Genomic DNA, 12,263 nt, shown 5'->3' on the forward strand with positions numbered 1-12,263 from the left:
CACACTCACACACACACACATGTATTCACAGATGTGAACCTGAACCTCTGCCCCTACACTGAGGGGCTCTAGTGTCTCTGTTCTTCTGTTCTTGCTGAATCACTACAGATTAATCAAAGTTGTTCTGATTGATCATCTTCATCCTGCAATGAAATATTTCTATCCATAGTTCACAATGGGCCATGAAATGTTTGATGAGACTAACAGTGATGTGAGTCGTATGCTTTGGCCTTTAAAGACACCAAATCTCAACTGAACACCTGTAGAAGGTTTTGGACTACTAAGTCCTTCCACCGCCATCGTCAAATCCCCGAATGAAAGCATATTGGATGGAAAAATGATGATCCCTCCTGAAGAGATTTGGAGAGTCAATGCCGATGTGCATTGGGGTGTTTCGGCAACTCTTTTAATTTGTCACAGCCTGTACATAGAAGAACAGCGCTCACTGTCAACACGTGGCAGGAAGAAAGAGATTCAAAGAATCTTTCAAATTCTCTTCAAAGTAGAGTTTAATGCAGATCACCACAGTGTTGTTTCCTCTGCAGGCCTCCCCTTACCCAGGTCCTGGTCCAGGACCAGGTCCAGGAGTTGGAGTGGCTCCACCTGTTACACCTCTGGAGACAGACACACTGACCTCCCTGTCACAGGTAAAATCATTGCTTTATGAATGTCACTCTGCTGTCTTGCAAATTAAAAGTTCTCTTTATTCTTCTACACTGTTTGTGTTTATCTTCTGACACTCTTTACTTTGTTTACTTGAATGTAATCTCAGTACCTTCCACCAGCTACACCACCCTGCAATATTTGACACACAGTACTTACAGTACATAGAGTTGAGTTTACAACAACAGTTCACTGTAAAAAAAAATCTATGTTTTATATGTTTTTTTCAAATGAAATATGGTCTTGCGAAATAAATGAATTAAAGTTATCCAGCCTGGTGAAAATCCAATTACATAATAAAAGTCAGGAGATTCCCATTTTCCATTGGATTTGAGTCACTTTTCACCCATGTTGCGCAGAAGGTTAAAGTTTCCTTGACTGATTATTTCCTTGTACACCACAGTACACACAGGGTGAATTATGAATCATGATAAAAGACAGAGTTGTCTCTGCAGACTTGCAGCTTTAAGTCCCACTAACTAACCTCTAACCATCATCTCTGCAGATCTTGGATGCCCAGGACTTTGAGGAGTTCCCAGCAAAGCCCCTCAACTCCCTGCAGCCCCAGGACCCTCCTCTGATCAACACCAGCCAGAGCCAGCTGGCCCCCTCTGGGCTGGACAACCTAGGCCAGCATCTGGAGCTGGAACTGGGACTGGGCACTGGTGCAGGGGTCATTTCAGGGGTAGGTTCAGGTTCAGGTTTAGGGTTAGACTTGGGGAGCGGGGCAGTGGGGTCCAGCATAGCAGCAGGGTTAGACTTTGGTTCAGGGGTGTGTATGGGGGCTGAGGTGGGGCCAACTGCTGCAACAGTGGCATCACCTTTGGATCCTGAAACCCCGAGGAGGCTGTCCCTCCAGGAACCACAGACACCTCTGGACCCACGGACACCACAGAGACACAGCTCCGACCCTGGAGGGAGCTAAGGCTGATGTGGGAGGAGAGGGAGGAGAGTGGGATTAAGGGAGGGATACAGATAGAATGAGAGTGATGTTTTATCCTGCAGGTCCTCCTGTTTCCACCACACCACACGCACTTTGGAGATCAGGAGGCATCTACTGTACCTACCACCTAAACCCGCCCAGCTACTGTATCCTCACCTTCAGCCTCTCCAGTACAGACCCAATGCTGGGAGAGAGTGAAGCCAGGCAGTGGGTCATGGAAAGAGTAGAGGTCTTTCTCTGTCTCTTTCCTCATTCCCCTCCCTCTCCTCATAAAACATCTGGAGTTTTCTGGGCTCCACAATGGTACCACCTTTAACCAAAACCACAAACGGAGCAGAGAGCAGCTCTGCCTTTTAGTGAACACAGTCCAGGTGTACCCAGATCAGTCTGGTCTGGACCTCTGAGGATGACACTCCTTCACACTCACATTTTAACGACTGCTAACTTGATGAAGAATCCCTTTACTGCTGTATCCAGTGTTGGATGACTGATGAGAACAAGCAGAGACAACACTGGACAGAAGAACGATGAAACAAGTAGCCATTTACGTCTTGCACTGAAAATCCTATTGATATAATGATTATTCTCTTCTTTATGTCCGTGGCGCTTCCGATAAACTCACAGACTGGTTGGTAAATTGTAGTGTTAGCTGGCCTAACAGGAGTCCTGCTGTCCCGTTCCGTCATTGGTTCCTTCCCCCTGATGTCCTGCCCCCAAGAGGCGGAGCTATTGCTCCACCCTTCCCAAGAGCACACTGGATTGGCTGGTCTGCACCTCAGGGGTGGGAACTAGAGGGTTAAAAGCCATGAATTTTCTCGATGAACATATCAGCTGCCCTATCATAAACACTGTACAGATTTGCTAGTGAGTGAAAGACACATGGCATGCTGAGGCACCATCACCAACAGGTAAACTGGCCAACTTTCAAGTTTCCCACAAGAACAGTGCACCAAAAAACCCACAAGTAAATATTTAAATATTTAAAAACGCAGGAAATCCCAACTCACTAATTTCTTGAGCTTTTGGTTTTGACCTTGAAGACCAACAGTTGATCAACATCTGTAAGTGGAGCAGGCAGAGACACGACGCTGCTCTGAGTCCCAACATCCAGTCGAAGCCCATGCATAAAGGAAATAAAACGTTATGTGATTCTAGTTTATCAGTTGAATTTGCTACCTCAGATGTCATGGTCCTTACTTTTTTCACCCAAACACGCACCCAGAATGCTTCTACCTTGTACATAAGAGTCTGTCCTGTGATTCGTAAATATATAAGTTTGCCAGTTTACAAAGACCAGCCGAATGCGCCATTATTCTATGTATAGTACAATATGCAAACACTGGCAACAAGAGACGTGTGCGTGTGCTTTAATCTTATTATATGTGTTATTAGTTCAGGTTCAGAGCTTTTTATGCGTGTGTTTATCCTTGTTTTTGTCTTACAGTTTGCAGAGTTGTCGTATCGTATGTTTGCTTCCATGTTTGTAAAGAGGGTCACTGGATTCTGTTTCTCTTTTCTTTGCCCCGCAAAAAGATGTGAATGCCTTGTTTTAACAGGCGTTTGACAGGTTCAGTGTTTGAATCTAGACAGCACAAACCCTTTACAATGCAGGTAAAAAGTACTTAAACGCCATCCACGTCTATCTGAGATGTTTATACTGCAGCAGTAGCGGACACTGAGGATGTACCTGTACTTTAGTACCTCTGTTTCAGTGAATACTTTATAATAGATGTTAACTTCTGCCCTTTTTGAGATCCTCAGACACACATCTGATCCTCGTCATGAACTGCTTGCAGGCCAACACAGTAACACAGATTCTCTGAGGTATGAAAAGGCTCAGACACAGATGATCGCTTCACCACTATTATTTCAATTACAGAGCAGCATGTAGAGACAAACTGGTAGGGAACATTTCCCAGTTCAAACTCAATCAGCCCACATCATTCCCATACATGTGGGCCAGTAGGCATCTCCTCCACCTTCTAGTAAGCTTCGGCCTCCGTTTTTATCATTGATAGACAGTAATCCCACAAGAGTAATCCATCTCTTGCAGTGCTGTGAATAAGTGAGATTTTACATCCACAGGACACAATGAAGCTTTGGAGCATCAGGTAAACATAGCAACCCCAAACAATGACTTTTTTCTATACTAACGAAATAGTTTTGTCCTGAAACTAAATCAAACACTAAAAAATGAAAGTCAAAAAGAAAAGCTGTAATTCTAGTCCAAGATGGAACTTGAACTCAGATCTCCTGGATGGAAGTCCACTGACTTTCATCTTCTCATCCCCTCCAGTAATGGGGTGGTACTGAGCAGTGAAAGGTAGAAGAGATCCCTACCTGCTCATATGTATGGACATGATGTGCACTGGGTGGAAACATGCATCCACTGATTTGGTAGTTAATCCAAAGGAGGCCAGTTAACGTCCTTATTCTGCCATGTGGAGGATGATCCAAAGCTTCCAGTGCTCAGGTCTCACTGGGGTTACTGCAGAGCTGTTAGACGTGAAGGGAAATAATGCATAGAACTGATTGTCAAACTGTGAAAATCTTTCACCTCCATCTTCCTACATGATATTTAAATCACCTCATCAGCCACCATTTCAAATATCCTGTCAATAAAATGGCCATGTAACATTTCTAAGTGCTCCTTCAGCCTACAGCAGGGGTTTAGTGAGCTACAGCTGAGGCCACAGTCAGGTAAAAGTGGACAAAATGTAATGACAATTTTTAATGAATGATCAACAAAAGAATGGCTGCAGACTAATCCTGAACACAAGCATTATTACACTAAGAAACACATGAGAACAAGTTTTAATAACCTATGCCTCATAAACTAATAGTAAAGTGTTCAGATGTGTAATATGCTAGAAGTACATGTCTGCAGTAAGCCCCAAACCAAGTTAAGAAATACGTAAAAACAGTGAAACAGCTGAGAGTCATTGCTGGTCTCCTCAGAGATGTCCATCCTGTGCATCTGAAGAAGCTATATCCATTACTCTTTAAATTTCTCGAAATGGAATACAGGATTTATGATGAGCTGATGCATGTATTTGACAGAACTGAAGATGGTGTAGTGGGCGGACACTGGACTTTCGTAAGGAGAGCAGGTGCAATAAAAGCCCTTTATAGTGGAGCGTAACTGAAAGAACTCTGAGCTTGTTGTGCTGCATGAATTCAGTTTTGGCTAAATCTTTCAGTTTTTTTGAGTTTTGAGTTCTTCAGATGAAGGAAAACAAACCCCTGTGACATCTTCATATTGTCTTCCCTGATACTAAATTACATAGATCGGCTCTTTCCTGGACCACGCCAGAGTCACCACCGAGGGAAAAGAAACCCATTGCTGAAGTGCAATAGTCCTTTAAACAGTTACCGCCTGTAGCAGCTTAACCACAGTCATCAGTTTTTAGCACTTTATTTTTTCAACAGTGCAGATGTTTAATAAAGACTCAGGAATGCGTCTGTCATATCTGGGGGTTGATTTTCCTTTGTGTCACAACTCAAAACCAACCAATCAGAGAGAAGCTGTCCTTTCCAGGGTTTCATTTTAGTGGAATTCTCTTTTAATACAGAATCATGAAGATTGTATTTTGCTCCTTGTGGGTCTAAGCTATTTATTTATTGTTTTTGGATTATTTTGTTTGTCTGTGGATTGAAGCTGAAATAACTTTATCACTTTGTGTTGGGTTCATTTTGGTGGAGATGGTGATAGCTCCACATGTTCCTCTGTTTATTTAAGGAAATGTACATTCACGCCTTCATTCTCAATATTTATTCAATATTTATTCATAGAAGTGTTTGGTGAGCAGTAAACATTATTATTACTATTGAAACTATAATTATAATACACTGTACATTCTGAATTATCTCCCTAATGCAATCAAAGCCACATTCAGGACACAGTGTGCAAGAGGCCTGTTGAACCACATCGTCTGCTCCTGTGCACTGATTGGCTGTATGTGTGTCACGCTTTAGTGTCGAACCAAAGCAAGCGAAAGCTGTAACAAATCATCACTGGTGGCTTTTAAGCTCACATGTAATGCAGCTCATGAAGTCTATCAGAATGTGGTAGTTAGACTGTAGGTGGAGCTGGATTATGTGTGATTTATTAGCTGACTGAGGATATTTCTTACAGTGACTTCAAAACAACATTAGGTGGGGAGTGTGATCGGATCGGTCCATTTGAACCCAGAGAGTTGCTGTAAAGGGAGGGCGGTTTGCACACTGTAGAATGTCACTCTGGATACTTTCAGCATTCTGTAGGCAAAACATGATTGATTGCATGATGGACAGCTGATGAGCTGACATTGACCAAATCGACTGAACTCTTCTTATTACTGAACTCTATCGGCTTATTGATATTTGGTTTCCTTTACTGAACATCCACCACCATCAGTTAGCTTCTACCAGCAGATTCTGTCTGTGGTCACCATCAGCAGCTACTTCCATCCAGTAAATATTCAGTCAGTCTGGCATCACATTAAGCAGTTTTTTTTTTTTTTTACTGATTTCCAGATGTGGTCTCTACTCTCCATCTCACGTACTGTAGCGAGTGTTTCGTTAGTGTTCAATAACAGTCACCTAGTGGCCTGAACTGCATTTGACCTCAAAACTAGAATGTGGTTGTTGTTGATCTTCTTATTTGACCTTGTACATGATGGTAGAGCTTAGTGGAATATTCAGTGCTAGAGGATATATTTATGTAATGCATACTGCATATTATAACAGTAGATGTGTGCTTTAGAAGAAATAAAAACACTGAGGGACGGGTGTGTTAGTGGGCGGAAGGAGGGGGCGTTAAAAGAGAGCGTTTTTCCCTCTTTGTATTTTGACACACACATCTGTACAAACATAAGAAGTCAGCCTGCAGTCACACCTACACACCGCCCTGAACTGCTCTTCCATACCGCTGAGCTTTTTTCAGCTCTCTTCAACTTTCTATAAGTTCCCACAGACCTGGGTCCTGTATTTGTAGATATTTTGAGCACTTGGGGAGGGGGGATTTGGTACCGTTTACACAACACTGGATCTGCTCTGCCACTCCTGTACATACCAACTTCTACTACTTGTAAAGGAATCAAACTCTTTGGCACTCGTATAGCCAGCACTATGCAGAAACTGAAAAATTTCTTTGGCATGCTTTGAAATGCAGAATACTATAGAGGAAAATATACTAAATAAATAAAGTCTGCTCTAATTTCTTATTAAAATAATCACCTTATTGAAAAGAAAGAGCTGTCCATGGTATAAATGGATGTAATGAAGAGGATGGTTATGATGAAGCTAAAGACTTTTAGTATTGTGCACATTTTTACTTGCATGCTGCACTGAAAATCATCCAGCAATGAGAAGATTTCATGTGCAAAGCAGCTGATTTTTGCTGTATGCTTGCAGACTGTGTGTAGAGTGAAACACTGAATTCTTCAGGGTTGTGGGAGTGTCATATTTATATATACTTATATATACATACTACTTCCAGATCATGGACTAGAGGGGTACTGAATAGCTGCAAATATAGTGATCCTAGATGATACAATATTATATTGTATATTTGTATCTTTGGTTGCAAACCACTGTACCGGAGTGATGCATGTGTGGCAGTCCTGGACCGAACTGTTTAAATGCTTCCCAAACATCCAGGAGCACTTGATTTTCCTTACCTTGCTCCACTTTGACTTGAAAAGTTAAATCAAGTGTACCTAAAATAGTAGAAATCCTGTTTAGCCCATTTGGGACAGGCCACACTCCGACTATCATGGACATATGAGTGCAGCTCTGGACCACAGCTTACTTTGTTTTCAGTGTGTGAGGTGTTAAAATCACATTTCACTGAAAAGCACTGAGTCATGAGATGTCCCAGAAAAAAAAACTTGTCACAGATGTTCTGGAGATCTTTTTAATGGCATATATTCCACGGCAGCCTATGGTACGTTGTTTAACCATTAGATTAAAATGCAGGGCTGACCAGAGGAGTGTTTCTCGAGGCTCAGAAAACACCATTCATATCAAAGACTGAAGAAGGTTGGCGGGAAACAGTGACGCTCCAGGTTCTGATTGTGTGATAGCATTAGCAATGGTTGAACTTTATAAAATTTCAAAATATTTCTTTCAATAAACCTCTTTGAAAGCAAAAATCCTCATCTGTGTGATTAATTAGTAGGACCTGAAACCTAATCTCTGAGCATCCATGTGACATATTTAGAAGGTTTTTTTCTCTATGAAAATAGATAAACTTTTTTCATTATAATGGTTTAAATATAATTCTACACTGTTGCTCCCTCCAGACTGTTCTGATCTCACCTCTTACCTTTTGCAAAGCAGCTCAGCACACCAGCTCACCTCCAATACTGTAACATTCCTCTGCACTACACAACAGCAGGTTGTCATACTGGAGTAATTCAGCCATCCGGGTTGAAACCAGGAACAGATTCTAAAGAAGAAGGATCAAGGAAGTCCCACCCTGCAAACTGACAGGATTGGATCCTTAGGTTTTTTTTGAAACCCCAAAAGTCTGAGTTCATATTTATTTTTTTGAGTCCATATTTTTAAAACTGTCATCAGCACACTGCAGTTTTAAGCTGGAAATGCTGACTGCTTATTTTGCTCACAGCGTGTCTTCAGGCATATAAAAACACCATATAGACACATTAGAAAGATTTATTAATAACTTGATCTTCACCTAAAGGGATCTTTGACTGCTCTTCCACTTGTGCTGTATGTGTAAATGAACATGCTTACAAGAACATAGTGTCTGTAATTTTGGTGCTGTAGTTTTTTAATCTTTTGCACAGATGCCCTGCTTTCCAAAAGCAAACATTCAACTGTTCCTTCTGAACACATCGGTAACAATCTGAAGTGAAATGGAGCAGCAGGCATGAACCCATCACCTTCTGTTATCCTGCTGGTGTGTTTAAATCATGATGAAAGTTAAGAATGGTTGTCTGAATCTTTCCTGCAGATCCACAGACTCTGCCCATGAATATCATGAAATCTACAAGCCTGGAGCAGAGCTGCTGTACAGTGTGTCGTTGCTGTTATTTTAAAGTCGGGTTACTGTAACCTCAATAGTCGAGGGGGAAATGATAAAACGAACACATATATGAGTGTGTACACAATGTAAAATTCACAGGAGCCAAACTGGGACGTTCTTACTTCTGATTGAGGTTCTCCTGCGGAGCCTTGAGCCCACTCAGTCATCTCTGAAAGGAAGTAGGGATCAGAGAACACCCCGCCGGAACACTGATGTTAACCATGTCCACCACATGGCGTCACTAAAAACCCACACATGTGAGGAGGAACCATTTCCAAGCTCTTCTAATGTTTTTCATCCTGTGTTGGGAAATGTTTCAAAAATTTCACCAGCAGTGAAGGAAAGGTCAGCAGCTGCAGAGAGAGAGAACCAGCAGAATAAGTCTGGTTCATTAGTGAACATGTTAACTGCATGTCTGTGTAGTAAATCAGGTTAATTCACTATCCAAATAAAATCTACAAACCTCATTGTCTTGTCACTTTTATGTGTATGCTTTATTTTAACAACAGCACACACACACACACACACACACACACACACACACACACACACACACACACACACACACACACACACACACACACACTAACTAAAAACTCCAGCTGCTCCTATTTCTAAAGCTGCCCATGTGTAAAACACAGGATATGATCTCTACTTTCCGTCTGAACGTGTGTGTTTTCTGTAATAACTGTAATTCCTGTCAGCCCGGTGACATTCCAGTGATGAGGGCGGTATCAGGGCGTCTTCCTGGGCCGTGGCCGTATCCAGAGCCCGATCCTCCCGGCCATTGGACCGGCACCGTCCCGTAAAAGGAGTCAAAGTTCTCCATTGTGTGTGCGGCTTGTCTGTCAAAAGTGCAAATGGTGACGACGAAGAGCCTGCCCAGGGTTGAGGAGTTGTTATTTGGACGTTAAGATTGTCACTCAAACCGAAGCGTTCATTTGATTGGACGGGTAGAGAGCCAGTCAGTATTAGCGCCCTGGGATTGGAGTAGAGCTGGTCCGGGGAGGGGCTAGTTAGTCTGCGTCCTGCGGAGTGCACTCTGGGGTGGGCGGATCGTAGCGGTGTCAGCGACGCTTGGAGACTCACGACAAACTGTCAAAAAGCGGACAAGTAACGGTGAGTCCCGATAAAATGGGAATGTTGTGTGTGAGTCGGTGTGTGTGGAGGCGGCGGCTGTGTGTGTGTGTGTGTGTGTGTGGGCGGAGGCGGACAGCGGCGGAGTGTTTAGCAGTGAGCTGACGGTGATTTTGGATGAGTGATCTCAGCACGCATCTCTGTTCGGGTGGAGGTTAGTGCTGCCTTCAGTTGCTGCTCGGAAACTCTTACTTTCTGAAAGAAGAGAGTTAGGTGTGCAGTACGGTGTTATGAACCAATAGCCGCATGTTGTTGTTGGTTTAACTTTGTTCAACGCTTCATTCCTACCACTGACCAGTTGCTCGTACTTTTCCTTTCGTATTTACTACTGAGGGGGCTAAGTGAATATGGCGGTTCCGATATTCGGTAGCGGAGGCAGCACGGTGAGGTGACTGTCCCAGCTAAGTTACGCAAGCTAGCTGCTCTGTCCATTCATTCCCAGTGTGAGGAGGGCACACCGTAACACTACCTGCTGTTATCACACATAAAAGCTTCTATGATTGGGCCTAGTAACCTTCTGCATGCCCAGGCTTCTTCCACAGCCCTTATAACTCTAATATTACCACCTCTGGATGGGTAGTCGGTGGATATTCTTCTTGATAATGAAGTCCAGTCTGTGTCATCTACTGTCATTGTTGTCTTAGCTCAAAACTGTGTAAGTGCACCTTGTATATATGTTGTATTGCTAATAAGTCTGGCTCCAATCCTGCCTCTGATAAATAATAATACTAATTATTTAAATTAACATGTACTACAGTGTGCTAGTTCACATTTAAACCCAACAATGAGTGTGATGGCCTATGCATAATCATTGAAATTGTTGTTTTTATAGAGAAATGGGGGGGAAAGCAACTTCCGAAGCTTTGTTTAGAACTTTCACCCACATTTTAAAGACTTCCTTCAGTATTTTTTTTCCTTTTTAACATCTAGAGTATAGATAGATAGATAGATAGATAGACTACCGTTCAAAAGTTATAGATAGATAGATAGATAGATGGATAGATGGCTAGATATATAGACTACTGTTCAAAAGTTATAGATAGATAGATAGATAGATAGATAGATAGATAGATAGATAGATACATTACCTTTCAAAAGTTTGGGGTCACTTAGAAATGTCCTTTTTTTGAAAGAAAAGCAGTTTTTTTCAGTGAAGATAACATGAAATGAATGATAAATCCATTGTAGACATTGTTAATGTGGTAAATGACTATTCTAGCTGGAAACGGATGATTTTTAATGGAATATCTACACAGGGGTACAGAGGAACATTTCCAGCAACCATCACTCCTATACATTGTGTTAGCTAATGGTGTTGAAAGGCTGATTGTTCATCAGAAAACCCTCGTGCAGTTATGTTAGCACATGAATAAAAGTGGGAGTTCTCATGGAAAACATGGAAATATCTGGGTGACCCCAAACTGTTGAACGGTAGGGTATGTATATCTCCAGTAAACAGTCAACATCATGTCAGAGCATTTCCATCTTGGAACTGCAGTGAACCAATGACAGTCTCAAAAACACAGATTCAGGGTTTCATACGTAACAAACCTAAACAACCCATCCTGTCAGCTTGCAGGGTGGGGTTTTATCAAACATCTTCCCTCTTCAGAATCAGCTTCCAGCTTTAACGCGTCAGCCTGAATGACTCCAGCTCTGCATCATAGAGGACTGTAGAGGACTTTTACTGTGTTTGAGCAGAATCCTGGGTGAGCTGGTGAGCTTGAGCTGCAGCGAAAGGAAAGAATGGTTGGAGAAAGGATTGGACTTCATAGGTCTGCACATTCTAGAGCAGTGGTTCCCAACCTGTTTGGCTTGGAGCCCCCTCTACAAGCTGCACCCCAGCTCCAGCACCCCAGCCCCCACCAAAACCACCCCAATAAGTACACTACAAAACATAAGAGTGAAGTTATTGAATTGTATTACTAATAGAAAATTACCTAAAATTATTTAAAAAATAATATTTTATATCAAACCAAGAGTTTTACTATGACGAGGAGGAGAGAGTTTATGGCTGCAGTAAATTTGGTGACACTACAGTGCATAAGAGTTGGGGTTTTTTTTTACTATAAAAAATCCTTAAAATTATGATTTTTTTTTTATATCAAACCAAGAGTTGTACTATGACGAAGAGGAGAGAGTTTATGGCTGCAGTAAATTTGGTGACACTACAATGCATAAGAGTTAAGTTATTGATTTTTTTTTTTAAAACTAAAAAAATCCTTAAAATTATGAAAAAAAAAAAAAATTCAAACCAAGAGTTGTAGTATGACCAGCAGGAGTCAGTTGCTGGCTGCAGTAAATTTGTTGAATATTTGTGTCTCTTCGCTGTTTGCAGCAGTTTTGCATTTTGCAGACGGTCCCTCTTCAGTCGTCTCACAGCCGGCTGCGCATAGACACCAATGTCATTCCTGCAGCTCGAAAGACGGCTACTTTTGATTAAACTGGGTTTGTAGCACATTGTCTACCTTACAACGATGGAAAAGATGC

At 42.0% G+C, this 12,263-nt stretch overlaps 2 protein-coding genes across 4 annotated transcripts in view; both read left to right on the forward strand.

The window, feature by feature from the left end:
- The window catches only part of kcnh2b (potassium voltage-gated channel, subfamily H (eag-related), member 2b), a 359,465-nt gene extending 350,362 nt beyond the window's left edge, over window positions 1-9,103 (forward strand). For 2 of the 3 annotated variants that reach the window (XM_055007075.1, XM_035955229.2), the window contains 2 exons: window positions 546-647; window positions 1,169-9,103. In XM_055007075.1, coding sequence (XP_054863050.1) covers window positions 546-647; window positions 1,169-1,588 — 522 coding nt within the window. In that variant the 3' untranslated portion in view covers window positions 1,589-9,103. The remainder of the gene's footprint in view (window positions 1-545; window positions 648-1,168) is intronic. The other variant, XM_055007076.1, reaches the window with a different exon arrangement.
- A 562-nt stretch (window positions 9,104-9,665) lies between these two features.
- The window catches only part of LOC111578709 (microtubule-associated protein 4), a 173,733-nt gene continuing 171,135 nt past the window's right edge, over window positions 9,666-12,263 (forward strand). The window contains exon 1 of the mRNA XM_055007113.1: window positions 9,666-9,755. The gene's annotated coding sequence lies outside the window, so the exon portion shown is untranslated. The remainder of the gene's footprint in view (window positions 9,756-12,263) is intronic.

This window comes from Amphiprion ocellaris, chromosome 22, assembly GCF_022539595.1.
Source record: "Amphiprion ocellaris isolate individual 3 ecotype Okinawa chromosome 22, ASM2253959v1, whole genome shotgun sequence".
In the NCBI taxonomy this organism is placed as follows: domain Eukaryota; kingdom Metazoa; phylum Chordata; class Actinopteri; family Pomacentridae; genus Amphiprion; species Amphiprion ocellaris.